Source organism: Belonocnema kinseyi, chromosome 7, assembly GCF_010883055.1.
Source record: "Belonocnema kinseyi isolate 2016_QV_RU_SX_M_011 chromosome 7, B_treatae_v1, whole genome shotgun sequence".
NCBI classification, from domain to species: domain Eukaryota; kingdom Metazoa; phylum Arthropoda; class Insecta; order Hymenoptera; family Cynipidae; genus Belonocnema; species Belonocnema kinseyi.
In genome coordinates, this window is record NC_046663.1 from 46307271 (window position 1) to 46326649 (window position 19379).

The 19379-nt window shown below is 30.1% G+C and overlaps 1 protein-coding gene across 1 annotated transcript in view; it reads left to right on the forward strand.

The window, feature by feature from the left end:
• LOC117176892 (trissin receptor-like) overlaps positions 1–19379 on the forward strand; it is a 145846-nt gene that overhangs the window by 120833 nt on the left and 5634 nt on the right. Inside the window, exon 3 of the mRNA XM_033367264.1 lies at positions 7022–7676. Within this exon, the coding sequence (XP_033223155.1) occupies positions 7022–7676 (655 nt within the window). The remainder of the gene's footprint in view (positions 1–7021; positions 7677–19379) is intronic.

A 19379-nucleotide genomic window follows, 5' to 3' on the forward strand; every position in this document is an offset into this window, starting at 1 on the left:
ACTCGGGATACTTATAAGATACTACCATGATTTTTTCAGATTTTTTGGTCCAAAAATAAATTAGGCCAAAAACCGGCCTTACCGACCCTCCCCCTTTGATAGCTTTTAAAAACAGTGAACTTTGAAGCTTAGTTTTTTATTGAACAAATGATAGGAAAAATCTGAAAAATATTCATGGTGATACATTAAACATTTCCGAACAGATTGCCGTCGAAAATTTTACAAAATATAAATAATTGTTTGTTTTTTGTGAATAAATATGCGAACGCATTATCTTCAGACCTAATAAAGATAATGAAGTGATTTAAATTGGACGTAGTTAATTGAACTATCTGTAATAATTTACAATTTGAAGGAAGTATGTGCTTCTTGTTGTCTTCGTAAAAATTACGTTATTTGAAGTCAGTTTTTTACATAGAAAAGCAAGTGCGAGGCCCAGGGTGGTACCGTTTTTTCAGGGGATTGTCCTCGGTTTTCCTCGCCACAGGAAAAGGGTTCGAAGGCCAGAGTGAGGCTCGGAGGAACAAGTTGGGTAGGTCGGGCTGAGGAAAATCGAGGACGATCCCCTGAAAAAACAGCATCACGCTGGGCCTCGCACTTGCTTTCCTATATAAAAAACTGACTTCAAATATCGCAATTTGTACGCAGACAACAAGAAGCACATACTTCCTTCAAATTGTAAATTATTACAGATAGTTCAACTAACTACCTCCAATTTAAATCACTGCATTATCTTTATTAGGACTGAAGATAGTGCGGTCGCATATTTATTCACAAAAAACAAACAATTATTTATATTTTCCAAATTTTTCGACTGCAATCTGTTCGGAAATGTTTAATGTACCACTATTAATTTTTTCAGATTTTTCCTATTATTTTTTCAATAAAAAACTATGCTTCAAAGGTCACTGTTTTTAAAAGCTATCAAATTTCCTTACTTTTCATCAGATTTTCAAATCTGTAAGCTACAAATAATTTTTCGGAATATTGCTTTTCGGGTCATTAACGTACAACATTTGCACCTTTAAAATGATACCTCTTTCATTAACCTACTATTTTTTCTTCACATACTTATTCAACGTCAAAGCCAGAAGACTCGAATTTTCTCGTCGAAAGTAGGTACAAGTGTGTCTCACAGCCAGTCGAGTATTTGTAATTGAAATACGAGAATTATGGAAAATTATGGTCTATAATAAATATTTCTTTTTCTCTTTTGGAAATATTTAAATGGTGCGATTTCTAGGGTTGTTTCTTTAACAAAAATGAAATATATAAGTGTAGTTAAGTCTGTTCTGATCAGCAGAGAACATTAAATAGAAAATAATTTGAAACCTACGAATGGTAGAAAACGAAAGAAGCATGAAAGTTTGTGGGAAAGAAATGCTCTTCAGTGTAGCAGAAATGCGGTATGGAATAATAAATTAATCAATTATTTCTTGCTTAATATACATGAAAAACATCTTGAAAAAAAATTAAAATATATTTCTAAGTATCGCAGTAATGATAATGATGATATTATTAAATAGATACATTATTATTGTGTATGGAAAAATGTCAATCATGAAAGGAATAATTATTGGATAAATATTATATTTTTGGTGTAACTATTTTTGAAAACGATGTTTACAAAATTTAAAAAATAAAATAAAACAGTGCGATTTTATCAAATATTGTTATAAATTCTTTTAAAAAACGCTTCGAAACACCAAAATTTGTAGCAATATAAATAGTATTTTCAGAATTTATATTTTCAGTGAACAAACTAAATTGTTGTCTTTTACATTAGAAACATTTTGGTGAAATAAAAATCGTTTGGACTTTTTATACTGATTAAACAATGATTTTTATATTTACTGTGTTTTTAATTACAAAAACTCAGGTGGCTGTGAACCACACTTGTACCTAACGCTGGAGTCGCGGATTATCAGCTGGGCCGTAGTCTACGCGGGAGGAAATCCATTGCGCCAGAAAATTAAAACATCAACAGGTTATTAAGTGACATTCCGATTGAGATAAAACTTTCCAGAAAACTTCCTTGGACCTTCCTGAATAACTTTCTCACTGACAGTTTTCGCTTGCTCAAAATTCGCTCGATTCCCGAAATGTTGGAAATTGTTTGTGCACGAATTATGCAACATCTCGCAAAAAAATTATTAACAATTTTATTAATAAACATTTTGAACTTTCGCTAACATCATCCATCGCAGAACATGATAATGCATATTTCTGATAAGTTTATCACGAAATATTGAAAACTTCCTATTTCGTTGCGAGTTTAAGTGACAAAATTCAAAATATTTTAATCGGAGAAAAAAACAATTTTTCGTAAATAATTCGAAAAATAAAAAAGCGACAACTTTTTTTATGAAGAGAAAAAGATGCGGCATTGAATTTTTATTGTGGATATACATCTTAAAAATTAAAATTCGAGACTTTATTTTAAAGTTCTCAAGTGCCTCCCCACTCCAGAAAAATAATTCTATATCTCCTTTTTGCATTCGCATCCTCAATTGCACTCTCTTGCAATCTGGAAAAAATGACTTTTTTGGTTCAAAATTATCTATAGCCGACCGATTTTGACCAATCAGGACCATTTTTTTAAAGCTCATACAATTTTAGAGAGAGTTGTCGACCCTGATTTCGTATTTAGTTTTTCAATTATTTTCTAAATAAACAAATTTGACGAAAAAAATGGCAAATTTTCTATTTTACTTTCGCATTGATCGTCACTAATAGGGAAATTGCTGTTATCGTTTGCGTTTCTATAATACGTTTTCTATCATTTAAAAATAATTTTACGTTTTAAAAGCTATATTGCGAGACATCTGGATGAAAACAATGTTATAATGAAGAAAATTTCTCTTGCGATCATTCTTTTTAATATTTCATCCTGGATAAACAAATCATTATTCAAGCATTTGTCAACAGAAAAATTTGTTTTATTTGGGTGTCATTTCTTTGAATTCGGAAGTTCTTCATAATTTTTCCACATTCATAATTAGTTCATAGAGTTTATAATTTTTTAAAAAATTTAATTAACAAATGCATTATCCAGACATATGCCGATGGAAAGCTAGTTTTTTTTCATATCAGCCTTTTTAACTAGGAACTCACAATAATTTTAGCAAAATTTACGATTAGTTATATAATGTTGTCTTCTTTAAAACAAATTAAACAAAAACCTACATTATTTGGGCATTTGTCGACAAAAAACTTTTTTTTTTAATCTCAGTCCTTTCAATTTAAGTTTTTTATTACATTCATTCTTTTGTTAAGGCTTCAGCTTTAGGATTAAGTTCATGTTTTATTTCAAATCATAAAATTTATAAAAAAATTAGGAGTTTTTGTGAAATTATCATAAGCTTCCTAATTTTAAAAACTGACATCAATAGAAAAGAACTTTTCTGTCAACAAATGGCTGTATAATACAGTTTCTATTAGGTTTGTTGAAAATATTAACAAGAATAATCTTAAGAGAAATCTTCTTTATTATAATATTGTTTCTATCCTTTTTCTGTAAATCTATTCATTGTAGGCGATTACAACAATTCTCCTACTATTGGAGAGTACCTGGAACGTCAAATAGAAAACATTTTCATTTTGTCGTCAAATTTGTTTATTTATTAAAAAATTGAAAAACTAAATAAAAAATCAGTCTCGGCAGTTTTCTTTAAAATTTATCATCTTTTTTCAAATTTTTTGTCACAATTAAATTGTTCAATAGTTGAGAGCTTTACAATATTGTGAACCGAAGAAGTAATTTTTTACTGTGCGATGCCACCATCCTAAATTTTGGGGCAAACGTCGAGGTGCCTCACTTCTTTTGAATGAAACTCGCTAAAGAAAATTTTTTTAATCGTTTAATAAAGGAGAATCTGCAAGCACACAGTCTTGCGAATTAAAATATATGATCACTTTTATCTCAAAAAATTTTGTCAGTAGCTAGAGGGCAATACATCCCAAAAAATAGGGGGTCTCGCCTCCTTTTTCTTTCACTTTATCCCAGAAAGCGGTCGACGTTACGAAAAATCTAAAAAACGGAACGATATTCTTTCAACATTCTTTAATGCAATACATTTGTCAAAACTCTGAAATATTTGATAATTTACTTTTTGCGAGGATTTATTCACAGATACTTCATCTTGAGAACGAATGAAGACAGGAAGCCATTTAGTGGCTTCAAGTGTGCAGTTTTGTGATTCGAGTGCAGTGCAATAATTAAATTTATAATAAAATCATTGTTACGCAAGAATAATCATTTTAAGTATTTCTGATTTTAATTTGCGTTGGCATGTGGGCGGCACGGCGCGGCGGGAAAACTGGTAAATGATGCACCCTTTCGATAACACCCGTGTGGAAATAACCCCATTTGGCCCTATTACAAGTCGGGCACTAATCGGAGGCTAGTCGGGTTATTAATTTTGATAAAATACCCAGTCGGAGACTACTCGAGGACTAGTTGGGCTTTTTGTTGTCAAAATTTCAGTCGGGGCCTGGTCGGTGGTTGGTCAAGGGCTAATCGGGCCTTTTTGTTCACTGATGATTTTTTTAATTCTAAAACACTAAGAAGATATTTAACAATAATTTTACACCGTTTTTTGGAGAAAATATTGATTAATTTTAAATTCTTCTCAAATATACTTAATAAATATATATTAAGTTAATAATTTTATACGAAAATAATTTCTTCATAAAAACAACGATCAAAATCTTCAAAAAGGCGTAATATTATTTTTTTGTAGTATTTTTTAGAAAATTGCGAATTTCTAGGAACATTTATAAATACATTTGTATGCTTATTTTTAAATTGATTTGAAAGGTTTGTCATATGTAAATGAAGTCTGATCCTTCAGGTAGTTGAAATTGGAAAGAGAAAAAGTTCTGAACTGGTAGTTTTAAAGAAAATCCGCAATGGCTCGACGTGCCGCCTCTCGCGCAACAGAAATGACGCGTCGAGTGTTTAAGACAGCAGTCCACACGTAACGAAGCATAATTACCTAGAGCAGAGACTATCGTGACCAACATGGCGGTTCCTTCAGAACGAAGCTCTTCCATTGCTGCCTTTAAGCTGAAGTTTTAGTTTTTTAAATTAATCTTCCACGAATTTTGGGGAATTTTAGTTACATAAATTTATGAATTTTTAAGCGTAGGATATGTTCCCCATTAAATCTTGGGTAAATTTGAGCAGTTTTAAATGTTTCAAAAAAGTTTATAGAAATTATTGTAAATAGTAAGTATTTTGACAAACTTTTAGGGGATGTTCCACATACTTTGGAGAGTTTGGTTAATATTCCACGCGGCGGATGTATTATCATATGACCGCTACTAGTACCCGATCAGGCCCCGACTAGCATAAGTCGGGTCACCTGACTAGCCCCCGACTAATCTACCGTGACGCTACTGGTCGAGGGCTAGTCAGATGACCCGACTAGCCCCCAACTTTAAGTGAGGTCGAATGATCGGGAACCAGACTAGTTCCCGATGTGAATTTCTACACGGGCTATAGTAGCTGTACAAGCAATCCGATTTCCTTGAATAGATTGGGCAACAGAGATACTACCTTTATCGAAAGCGTACTTTTTTCTACCACTTGTACCGCTCGGCCATCCACATGCCTAGGCTGATATAAGTCACAAATACATATTCAAAATGATATTTCTTGCTTAGCACGGATTTTATCATAAAAATTATTGCACTGCACTCGCATTATAAAACTGCACATTTGGGGCCAAAACGGAGGAGGCCGAAACCCCCTGTTTTTTAGATGTTTTGCTCACTAACTATTGACAACAATTTTTTAGGATAAAAGTGATAATTTCAAAGGAATTTGTATTATCATCAGAGATAGTTACCATCAATCAGTGTGGATATTTTTACACTCAGCGTAAAAATAGAAATCCATCTATCGATCAAGTTAACTCATCAAACAACAGAAAATACTTAACGTCTTCTCAAACAAGATGGAAAATAGATTTAAGAAAATTTTTTATTAATTTTTTTTCTGTTAAAATATCTACTCTCTTCGCTTCACTGGGAATCGAACAACAGAACTTCCGATTGCTGGTCGGATGCTTTTCCGTTAAGCTATTAGAAAGATCCGAAGAAGAATCTTTTTTCAGAAACAAACTATATTTTTAGCAAGGTGTTAAGAATATTATACGAGTCAATTTGAAGGAATCTGGATTATCATCAGAGATAGCTACCATCAATTAGCGTAGATATAACTTTCACTGAACGTGAAAATATAAATCAACCTACCGATCAAGTCAACTCTTTAAATAACAGAAGATACTGAATGTCATTTTTAGACGAGCTGAAAAATAAATTGTTAAGGTTTAAAAATTATGTTTTTTTTTTCTGAAAAAAGTTCTGCTCTCTTCGCTCCACTGGAAATCGGAAGTTCTGTGGTTCGATGCCCAGTGGTGTAAAGAGAATAGATCTTTTTTTAGAAAAAAAATTATTTCACAAATTTTTTAAATTTATTTTTTATCTTGTCTGAGAAGACGTTAAGTATTTTTGGTTATTTGAAGAGTTAACTTCGTTGATAGGTTGATTTCTATTTTCACGTTGAGTGAAAAATATATCTAAACTAATTGATGATAACTATCTCTGATGAAAATACAGATTTTTTTACATTGACTCGTATCATATGCGTAACACCTTGCTAAAGATAGCGTTGGTTTCTGAAAAAATATTCTTCTTTTGATCTCTCTAATAACTTAACGAAAAAGAACTTGACCGGTAATCCGAAGTTGTATGGTTTAATTTCCAGTGAAGCAAAAAAAGCAGATCTCTTTTCAAGAAAAAAAATTAATTTAAAAAATGATCATATCGTTGAATTCGTAAGACTTTGAACTGGCAGATGTCCCGACTTTAGTTACGGCTCTGATTGGTTCAAATGTTCTTCAAATATTCAATATTTAAAAAGTTGTTTAATAATGCATTTGTATATTATTTATAGTTTTTTTATTAGAAAATAAAAATAAGTAATATGTTTTATAACACGCATTCTATTTTACAGGGAACCTGATGGTGATTCTCGTGGTGACATTCTCTCGACGATTGCGAGGTATCACAAACTTCTTCCTAGCAAATTTGGCCGTAGCTGACTTTTGCGTTGGATTGTTTTGCGTCTACCAGACCCTAACAAACTATCTTATGAACAGCTGGCAGTTGGGAAATTTTTTTTGCAAGGTCTACATGTTCGTCCAATCACTATCGTACACAGCGAGTATCATGATCCTCGTAGTGGTTTGCACCGAAAGATACTTGGCAATAGTTCATCCCATAAAATGCAGATCACTGCTGACTCGAAATAGATTAAGGGTCGTTATTGGAATCGTATGGTTATTGGCGGCAGTATATGCTTCGCCGAGGTTTATATATGTCGAAACGATAAACCATCAATTGGACACAGGCGATATCGATGTGATATGTATAGCCAATTTTAAAAAACACAACAAAACCGTACTTGACGCCGTCAATTTAATCTTACTCTACCTCTTTCCACTTTTCCTGATGTGCTGTTTATATACGAGAATAGCTGTTCGGCTTTGGAAAAGCGGTGCGGCACTGGGTGGGCCAGGTCTTGTGATCAGCAGGACGAGAAATGGACGTGTTCATCATATCCACACTTCTAGTAGAAATGTCCTTCGAGCCAGACGAGGTGTTATAAGGTGCGTCCAACACAACTTAATCTTAGCGTTCATTCATAACCTATGTTACCAATTTTGGGATATTTTTATCACCCCCCCCCCCCTCCTCCCCAATTCTCACCAAAAGTAACGAAGCCGTTGGCTATACAGAAATTTCTTGTTTACTCCACGTTTTTTGCTTCTCTAATTAGTTTTTCTATAGTGAGTAGAATTTCCAGCACTAGGAAGAATTTTAAAAAGTAATTGCATTTTCAACAAAATAATAAAATTTTTACAACGTGATTAAATTTTTAACCATATACTTGGATTTTCTACCTATTAAAAAAGAAATTGCATTTTGAACCAAGTAGTTTCATATTCAAACCAAAATGATGAATTAATGAAAAGATTGTTGAATTTTCAAGCTGAAAGTTCAGTTCTCCAAAAAATATGAATTCTCAACGAAAAATTTAATATTTAATATTTATTAAGTATTATTTTCAATATAACAGTTAAATTTCCGACTAAAAAATATGAATCAACAAAATTGTTCAATTTTAAATCTGCAACGATGAATTTTCACCAAAAATGTAATTTTTAATCTAGAGAGATGAATTTTAAACGAAATAGTTGAACTTTCGACTAAAAATATAAGTTTTCAACCAAAAATGGAATAGTTAAATTTTTAGTTTAAAAAATGAAATTTTAAATACAAACGAATTTTTAACAAAATAGTTTAATTCTCCACCAAAATGATGATTTTTCAAAAAAAGAACATTTATTTTATACTCAGAAATACAAACTTTTAACAAATGACATAAATTTTCAATAAAACAGTTATATTTTCCACCCGAAAATACGAATTTTCCACAAAAAATTACATTTTCTACCAAGTAGTTAATTTTCAAAATAAATATTCTAAGTTTTAACTGAATAGTTTAATTTTCTGCTAAAACAGTTGTATTTTCAACCAAATATTTTAATTTAAAAAAAATTTTGAACCAAAAATGGAATACTTTCATTTTTAGTTTAAAAAATGCATTTAAAAAATAAGGAATTTTCTATCAGTTAAATTGAATCAAAAAGAGGATTTTTAAACAAATATTTCAATCCTCAGGCAGAAAGATGAATTTTCAAAAAAGAAGATTAATTTTCTACCCAAAGTGACGAATTTTCAATAAAATAGATTAAGTTTCTACAAAACAGATGAATTTTTAAAACAATACTATTTTTATAACAAAAAAGTTAATTTTCCACCAAGTAATAAATATTTTAATTTATAACCAAAATAGTTCAATATTGCACCAAAATAGTTGAATTTTCAAACAAATAGTTGAATTTAAAAAAAGTTGTAAGCCAAAAATAGAATAATTACATTTTTCGTTTAAAAAGAGAATTAATTTTCTATCCAAAGATCCAAATTTTCTACAAAATAGATGAATTTTTTACAAAAGAGTTGAATTTTTAAACCAATCTTTGCATGACGATATTAAACCAAAAAGATTTTAATATGAATCAAGAGCAGTTAAATAAAATAAAATAATACGACTATTCAATAAAATAGTTAAAGCTTGAAACAAAGCGTTGCATTTTCAACGAAAATGATGAATTTTTAAGTAAGAAGATTAAGTTTGTACAAAAAAAAACGAATTTTTAACAGAATACATGAACTTTCAATAACAAGGATCAATTTTTAAGCGAATACTTGAATTTTAAACAGAAAAAGATAAATTTTCAACTACAAATGTTATAGTTCAATTTAAAGTTGGAGAGAAGTTAATTTTCAACCAAAAAGGAAACGAATTTTTAACGAAATAGTTCAATTTTCCACCAACTAAATGAATATTCAATCAAAAGGTTAAATTTTGGAGAAAGTAGTTCAACTTTTAACCAAGTTGTGGATTTTTTGTCCAAAAACATGAATTTTTAACAAAATAGTTGTATTTTTAACAATATAATTAAATTTTCAATCAATCAGTAGAAACGTTTTAAACGTTATTTAAGTTCGTAACGTCATTTCCGTTTCGCCCCACACATACACACCTGTCCCAACCATAGTTTTTAGCTTCACCCACCCCCCTCAAATTTGTAACGTAGTTTATTGATGATCCCTTTTATTTTATATTAACTGAGGGGTTAATTACTCCTGGAATCTGGTGTAGACTCTCTCTACAATTTTATACAGTCTCGTACAATTCCATTCAACCCTTTTACAGTCCCATGCAATACTTTGCAGTCCCATGCGATACTTCGCAGCCCCATACAACACTTTACCGTCCCATGCAATCTTTGGCAGTCCCATACAAACTTTTGTCGTCCCATTGAATCATTTGCAATCCCACACAATCATTTGCAGTGCCATGCAACCTTTTTCAGTCCCATGCAATCCTTTGCAGTCACGAACAAGTCTTTTACAATATCTTGTTATCCACTCTTGCGAAAAAATATTATGGGGAAATTCAGTATTGGTCTATAATGATTTACCCATAATGAATTACTTGTAACTTTTTCGCTATTAGAGATTTAAACGGAATTTTCTAGAGAACTTTAATGAATAAGTCTAATTTCATTCGAAAAGATATAAGCAACCTGTGAGGGATTTTCACTCGCTCCAAAGCTTTTAAAAGGATGTTATTAGATTCTTATATATTTAAGATAATTTAAAAAGATTCCATCGGTTTTCAAGATATTTCAAATATTTCTAAGGATTTCAAAAAGTTTATTAAAATTTGCAAAGGGTTCTTACAGGATTTTTACGTTTTCCAAAGATATCAAGGTATTTCAAATAATTTTGGAAGATTTCTAAATATTTTAAGGAAATTTCTAGAGATGTTTGAAAAATAAATTAAATTTCATTTAATTTCAAAGGATTCTTAGTGATTCCACAAATTTCAAGGGATTTGAAGGTATTTTAAGAAATTTTACCATATTCAAGGATTTTATTGATTCTTTAAGGATTTCAAGGGATTTCTAGGGATTTAACATTTTTAATGATTTTTGTTTCGTAATTTAATTAATAAAATTATTTTAAATCAGGCTTAGGGGTTTTCAAATGATTTATACGTTTTTAAGTGGTTTTTTGCGTTTATCAAATATTTCAAGGGATTTTAAGGGATTCTAAATAATGCCAAACGAGATAAAAAACTTCAAGGGATATCAAAGACTTTGGTAGGGTTTTCAGAAATTTCAACAGATTTGTAGTGAACTTTGAAAATAAACGAAATTTCATTGAATTTTAAGGGATTCTCAGTGGTTGCGCAAATTTCAAAGTATTTAAAGGTATTTGCAGATATTTTACAAGATTTAAACGTTTTTATTCGAATTCCAACGATTTCAAGGGATTTCAAAAATTTCTTGCGATTCTAACTTTTTTTTAGATAACTTTGATAAATATGTTTAATTCAATATATATTCACTGAATTTCAAATGATTTATACTTTACGGAATAAGTTAAATTTTATTTCAAGGGTTTTCTACCGACTTTAACAGTTCAAGATTTTTTAGATTTTGAGGGATTTTATATATTTGAATCCTGGTTATCCTATAACTGTTTTCTATATAATAATTTTCTATAATAAATTTCCTATAATCCATGAAATCTGTTGCACTCTCAAGCAATATTTTTCAATCTTTTTCAATCCCATGCAATCTGCAATCTTGCAATCTAGTGTACACCAAAAATCCGAGTAATTAACACCTCGATATTAACCTTTAGGTATGGACGTGATTTAATTTTTTATTGTCATGGACATGCGGTCTCACAGACTGCTGTATCTATATTTATATAAAATTAAATAAATAGAGAAGTTTTCGTTATCTAACTCATGCAAGTATATGAAGGGACATTGAAATAAGTAAGAAATGAATAATTTTCCTTAACTTTTATTATTAATAATTTTTTACGCCAGTTAGGGGGCGGATCCATATATGAGAACGTGCGGTCTGAGAAACCGCGCGTCCACACGTTCATTCTAATTTGTCGCTTTTTGCTGCATCAACCTGCATCAAACTTAAGTTTATTTGTTTGCGACATCTAGCTTCTCACATACCTGGAAACAAATTTAAACATGAATATATAAAATTGTGATACTACCGTGGAATGGCGGTCTCAAGGACCGCGTGTGAGATTTTAATTGATGTTACTCGTCAATTACACGAAGGACCATACGTTGTCCACCTATCTCGGCTAATGGTGCGGTCAGTGTGACCGCACGTACATACTTAAAGGTTAACTTTTTGTTTACAAAAATTACCAAGTCGCATCAGGATGGATCTTTTTGGCCCTGTAATAATTTTTTCACAGTAATACAAGAATCTGAATTTCAGTAAAGAAGTTGGTTGACTTTCAGATGTAATCAAGAGGATTGCTTGCTTAGGGCGAAAGAGCCTCCATATATTACGTGACGCTATTTTCAGTGGCTTTTCACTCGTCCCTCCCTCTTATGAATACCGAGTTAAAACTATTTTATAATAGTATGAAAATACTTTATGTACATTCTTTAAAAACTTTTTTTTATAAATGGCATATTAGGGGCCGTCGATAAACTCTTTTGTCTTTTTTTAACGAATTCTTATTTTGTCCCCTGTTTTCAAGAATCTTCGCCTTATTCTCGTCTCTTCGCGTAAATTTTAAATGAATAAATATAATCAAATAAGAAAAAACGATTATTGGTTGGAAGTTCATTTTCTTGGTTAAAAAGTCTACCATTATATTTTTTCCGGAATTCACCTGGCTTAGTTAAAAATCATATACTATTTGATTGAAAATCTAATTAATTTGTTCAAATTGCAACTGTTCTGTTCAAAAGTCATCTTATTCGGTCAAAAATATAACCTCTGGGTTGAAAGTTAAACTAATTTTCAAAAAAATCATTATTCATATTTTTGAGGTGAAAATTCATGTGTTTTATTTATTATTTATCTTTTTTGTAGAAAATTAATCATCTTGATTGAAAAATCAATTTCTTGGTTATATTTAAAAATATTTGCTTAGAAATTAGTTTTTTTGATGTTGAACATTCATAATTTTATTTGAAAATTCAACTCATATGTTAAACTCACCTGTTTTTTTATTTTAAATAAAAATATTAACTATTACATGTTTCACGGAGAATTTATTTTTTTCAATCATCTACTTCGTTTAAATTTGAACTATATACTATGTACAATTTTTTTTGTATGATTCATTATTTTAGTTAAAGCTTCAACTATTTGAACGTAAATTAACTTTTGTGTTGAAAATGTATATATTTTCGGGTTGAAAATTCAACTGTTTTGTAGAATATTCGTCCTTTTGGCTTAAAAATTCAATAATTTGATATAAAAACTAACTATTAGGTTGAAAATAGCCTTTTTTATTGAAAATTCATATGTTTGGTTTTAAATTCAATTACGATGGTAGAAATTAAAAATGCATTTCTTAAGTGTAAAATTAATTTTTTGGTTGTTAGAAACTTATGCTTTTGTTTGAGTCAACTACTTTGTTAAAAAAAAAATTATTTTTTACTTTAATTAAATTAGTTGGAAATTTTTATTTTCTGATTAAAATGTGTTTTTTGAACTGAAAATTTAACGATTACATTTTCAGTTGAAAATTCAATAATTTTGTGTAAAATTCATCTTTCTCAAATGAAAATTAACTTTCATGTTGATAATCTTTCTAATTCGCTTAAATTCAAGAGTTTTCTAAAACATTCAAATCTTCAACTTAAAAATTCAACTATTTTATTAAAAATTCGGTTTTTTAGTAAAAAATTAATCTTGCTTGTTTAAAATTAATCAGTTTGATGAAAGATTTAACTATTTTGTTAAAAATGCATGTTTCTTAGTTCAATTTCACTGGTTGAAAATGATTTTTTTTTGTTTGTTGAACTTTAGTTTTTAGAATGGAAAATTTGAAGATTCCATTTTTGGTTGAAAATTTATCTTTTTTAGTTGAAAATTCAACTATTTCCTTGAAGGATAATCTTTTTTGTTTGAAAATTAACCTTAATTTCAAATGTATTTAGCTCCAAAACCTATTTTGTTAAAAATTCTTCGTAAGGAATTTTGGTAGAAAACTAATCTTGTTTGTTGAAAATTCATCTAATTCATTAAGAATTCAAATTATTTGTTAGAAATTTCTTTCTTCTTTGTTAAATTCTGTACTGGTTGATGATCTGCTTTTTTTGTTGTTAAAAATTAGTCTTTTCTACTGGAAAATTAAATATATATAAAATTATAAAAGTTTTCTTTCAGTTTAAAAGTTTACCTTTTCAAGTTAAAAATTCAGCTTTTGGTAATATATTGAAATATTTTTCAGAAAGTTGAAATATTTTTTTTCAAGATTCAACTATTTGTTGAAGTTGTCTTTTTTTTGATAAAAATTCAATTGTTTTGTTGAAAATTCCTTCTTTTGAATTCAAGTTTGAAATCCCCAGAAATCTTTTGAAATCTCCTTGAAACCCTTTAAATCTTCGGAATCACATTATAATCCACTGATAGCCTTCAAATTTCGTAAAAATATTTCAGTATCGTATTAGATCCTTTAAATTCCTTTAAAATCCAGTGCTTTATTTTGAAATTTTTCAAAATCGCTTACATCCCTTTAAAAATTGTACTAATCCTTGAAATCGCTTGGAATCTTTAAAATTTCATATAAATTCCTCATAATCCTTTAAAATCCCTTAAAACCCTTTAAAATTATTTGAAATACCGGGACTTTTTTTAAATCTCTTAAAATCGTTCGAAATTCTATGAGATCATCGAAATCCCTTTGGATCTCCTAAAATTGGTTAAAATCATTAAAAATCTTAGCAAATTTTTTGAAATACTTTTTTAAGCTTAGGAAGAAATAAGCTTAAGAAGAGATAAATTTTCAAACCAAAATTGCAAATTCTCTGGAAATAATAGAATTTTCAGCCTGAAATTATAAATTTTTGTCTACGAATTTCTGCAAAATTATTAGAATTTTCAACCCAGAAAGGTAAATTTTCAACGAAAAATATGAATTGTTAAACCGAATAGAGGAATTTTCTAGAAAACAAAGTATAAACCAAAGTATAAACCTCAATGAAAAATTTAATAGTTGAATTTTCAACTAAAAACGATCAATTTTCAAGAAAAAATAGAATAGTTAAATTTCCAATTAATGAAATTAATTTCTGATTGGGTTCTATTAATTTAGTTGCTATTTAAGCGAAACGCCAAAAAAACAGGACAAGTTTCTTGAAAACAGGTGAAAAAAGAGGAATCCTTTAAAAAAGACATAAAGAGGGGAATAGAGGGGGGGGGTGTCTCTTTTTATGTGCCTTACTTGTAAAATAAAGTCACTAATTTTCAATTTCCCATGAATTTCAAAAAATTCTTATTTACATATATATTTTCCATAAGTGATGTTACATTCTGTGTCAAATCTCCCCCCTCTCCCTGGAAGTATGACTCTCTGGCATCGAACAATAATACTGGCTTTTCTAATTTCTGGATGTCCAGGATTTAACAATAAAATCCTATTGTTGCATTTAAGTGAATGCGTTTTACAAACCACTAAAGTATACAATATTGAAAATACCGAGATCCACGCGTCAATGAAAAATTTGCCAACGCGTTCGCACATGCCTTTCTGCTAGCTCCAATGAATTTCAGACAGCAAGATTGGAAGCACAGCTACCCGAGAAAATAAAAGTGTCATGTGCGGTGAACTATTATAGTCCTCGAGACCTCTTTGTTTTGAACTTTTTGGGGTTGCTGAATCTAATTCTGGTATTGGATTTTTAACATTCAAAATAGCGGATCCAATATGGCTAACATAAATTATTAAAAATGTTTGGACCTTGATAACATTAGTGATACTTAAGTTTTTGGGCTTTCTGATTTCAAATCTAATAATGAATTTTCAAAAATCAATATGGCGGAAAGAAATTATTAAAAACGTGTATACCTTTATCAAATTGGTGATACTTATGGGTTTTTGGTCGCTGAATCCGAATCTGGCGTCAGATTTGCTCCATCAAGTCAGAGTTTTGAGAAACTTAGCCTTTTGGCAATTTTTACAAAAATACATAGAGAGCGAATCTGACTTTCTAGAAACTTCTAGTATGCTCAAATTAAAGCTTTAATTTATATTTTAATCCCTTTACTGTCAGTGATAGATATGAGGGCAAAAAAGTCGTGAAAGTTTTGCATCGCCATGAAACATATATGTGGGAATTTCAAAAGAAAAATATTTAACATGATCCAATTTAATTGTGCTTCAGTATATTATGATTTTTTGGGTCGCTGAGTTAAAATATGATCTTGGATTTTCAAAATTCGAAATGGCTGCTCCAATTTGGCGAATATAAATTATTAAAAATGTTTGGACCTTAACCAAATTACTGCCGTACAAACTAAAAAGATACGTAAGTCCAATCTGACTCGAACTGAGAAAATCGAGAAAAACTTCTTGGCCAAAGAACTTTAATATTGAATAAAATTGCGGATAATTAAGATACGTTATTTGGGTAAAATAATGTGCTTTTTTATATTTTGCAATTAAAAATTGATTTTTAAAACAATTTCTATTGAAAAATGGACTTGCGATGTTTAAATAGTCGCAGAATGTCAAAAATACAAGGCACAAAGAACACGAAGTCACTTGCGGACGATGCTTTTGTAGAAGAGCTCGAGTGCAGCCACAAAATACAACATCAAAACATACGTAAGGGACACTGTGTATTTAGTAGCTGTTCTGAACTTACCCGGACGATCGCCGCTACTGTATAGCCAAATTTAACCGGGACTTATTTCCGCGGGTTTTCGATCAGAGTCCGAGCTAATTTACAAGGCTAAAAGATACGTAAGGGCACTCGATTAAGTCGTTTGTCAATTCGCGTCGCACTCGGTCACTTTTATAACGCAAAAAAGATACAAAGTTCTTTAGGTTCTTTTTCATGTTTATGCTGATGACGTATTGTCTTCCTTCTACAACGTTTAGGACACGCAAAGTGCTTTGTGTATCTTTTTCTGTTGTATTTTTCAGTTTTTTTTTTACTTTTTTATTTATGAGCAATATTTTTTGCAATAAACATTAATAATTAATCAATTTTATTAACACAGATGCAGCTTTCTCTTACGAATCCAACGATACCGAAAACTCATTTTTCATAAAAATGTCACTTATGTATCTTTTTAGTCTGGACGGCAGATTAATGATACTGAGGTTTTTGGGGTCGTTGAATTCAAATATAATGTTGGATTTTTTAAACTCAAAATGACGGATTCAATACAGCGGACATGAATTATTAAAAATGTTTGGACCTTGATAAAATTGCTGATACTTGGATTTTTGGGATATCTGCGGACATGATTGATTAAAAATGTTAGGATTTTTATATCGTGGACGATGCTTAGATTGCTGAGTCACTTATTCGAAATATTGTGTTTTATTTAAAAAATTCAAAATGGCGGATTCAAGATGACGGACAAGAATTATTGAAAATGTTCTGTTCTTAATCAAATGGGTGATAATTAGGATTTTGGTATCGCTCAGTCGAAATCTGCTTTTATTTTCAAAATTCAAAATGGCGGATTAAATATGTCGGGAATGATTTATTACAAATGTTCGGATCTCGATAAAATGGGTGATACTTAAGTTTTTGGGGTCGCTCAATCGAAATATAGTGTTGGATTTTCAACATTCAAAACGGCGGATCCAATATGGCGGGCATGAATTATTTTAAATATTCGAGTCTTAATGAGATTGGAGATACTTATGTTTTTGAGCTTGCTGGATTGAAATATGTTCCTGTATTAAAAAAATTTTTAATAACGGATCCAAGTTGGCGAATCAAAATTACTAAAAAAATTTAGAACTTTATTGGATTATGCATACTTATGTTTTTGAAGCTGCTGAACTGAAATTGTATTATATCTAATGTGGTATAACCAATTTTAAATAAAAAATTGTAGTATTAGGATTTGAAAGATCCCAAAATCGTAGATATGAACAATCCAATCAAGTTTTTAATATTTTTGATAACTTTGCTACTCCATATTGTATTCCCTATTTTGAATTTTGAAAATCCAAAACCTGATTTCAGTTCAGCGAGCCCAAAAACATGAATATCACCAATTTGATTAAGGTCCAGAGTCCAATGTGCCACGAATTTTATCCAGTTATAAAATTTTTTCATTTTTAATGTTTTCTTATTAGATCTGCCATTTTTAATTTTTTTAATCCAATAGTAGATTTGAAATCAGCTACCCCAAAAACCCAACTACCACTAATTTTATTCAGATCCGAACATGTTTATTGTTTCATGCAGGCCATATTAAATCCGCCATTCTGACTGTTGAAAATCCAACTTTAGATTTGGGTTCAGTGACCCAAAAACATTGACACTACAAGTACAACTTGATTCTGAAGTGTTTTTTCTCAAACAAATTTTTTCCCGATATGTTCTTTTTGCGCTAACTGTGAAGGGGTTAAGCTGATTATATTGAAAAAATTAATTCGGTCGGCTATCTTGACCAGTGGCAGATTTTTGTCTGATTCAGCGATTTCAAAAACATATTAAAATCTGGAAAACATAATAATTTTCTTTAAAATCTGAGATGGTAGGGTAAGTTTGACACCAGGTTCGGATCCAGCGACCCTAAAACCATTTGTGAGTGGTAATTTAATTTAGCGCACATGCCATGTGCAGTGAACTACACTATCACACATATGTGCTTTTGGGGTCGCTGAATCCGAATCTAGTGTCAGACTCGCTCCACCGTGTCAGTTTTTTAAGAAAATTATTTTTATTGACCGTTTTTTAAAAACAATATAAGGTATAAATCTGACTTTCTAGAAACTTCTATTACGCCTAAAATTAATGATTCAACCTTGTAAGTTTAATATACTGAAAAATTATTTCAATCGCCTATCTTGAACGTTAATAGGGTTTTGCAGATTCAGTGACCCCAAAAATATATAGGTACGATGGTCCAGTTCACCGCACATGATACTATTTTTTTTTACTTGTGAAAAAATTCGAAATTTAAAGTACCTATCAGTTGTTCATTGTATTATATTACATATTTTAGATAAAGACACGATATTTAAGACCAATTTTTGTTAAAATTATGTGATTTACTTCACTGAAGGTTAAAATGAAATCAAGATTTTCTGAAAAGTCAGTTTCTTCTATTACTGTGATTGTTTTTTGTAAAAAAATAGATTAAATGACATTAAACGTAGGGGAGGCCACCCTCCAGAAGATAATAATCGACCTACGGTAGATAATTATTAATTAAAAGCACAAATATATATTAAATATATAATCTTAATATTTATTTATTAGCACATTATGGTTTCTTACTATTAATCAAATTAAATTTATTATTTTAAATAACGACATAAGTATTTTTAATTAATGAATAATGATGATTTACTGTAGGTTAATTATCTATTGTAGGCTGGTTTCCCCTACCTTATCTCTGAAATATTTAATCTTAAGAAAAATATTTAAAGCGAGTAGAGGTATATTATATATCAATTGGACCTTATATGAACCTTTTATTTCCTACCGGGTGTCTTCTATTTTCATAATTCGACTGTAGAATTTCCAAGTTAATCTCCATTCTGATTCTATATTCAATTTCACAGTAAGCCCCGGAATATCAAACCGTTGCATATCAATCTGATTATCAACATCGGATTAAAATGATCCACTTTTGTGAATCTAAAATTAATGTTTACAAAAATTTAATCATGTCTTTTGAGTGGAAGTTGTTATATTCTTC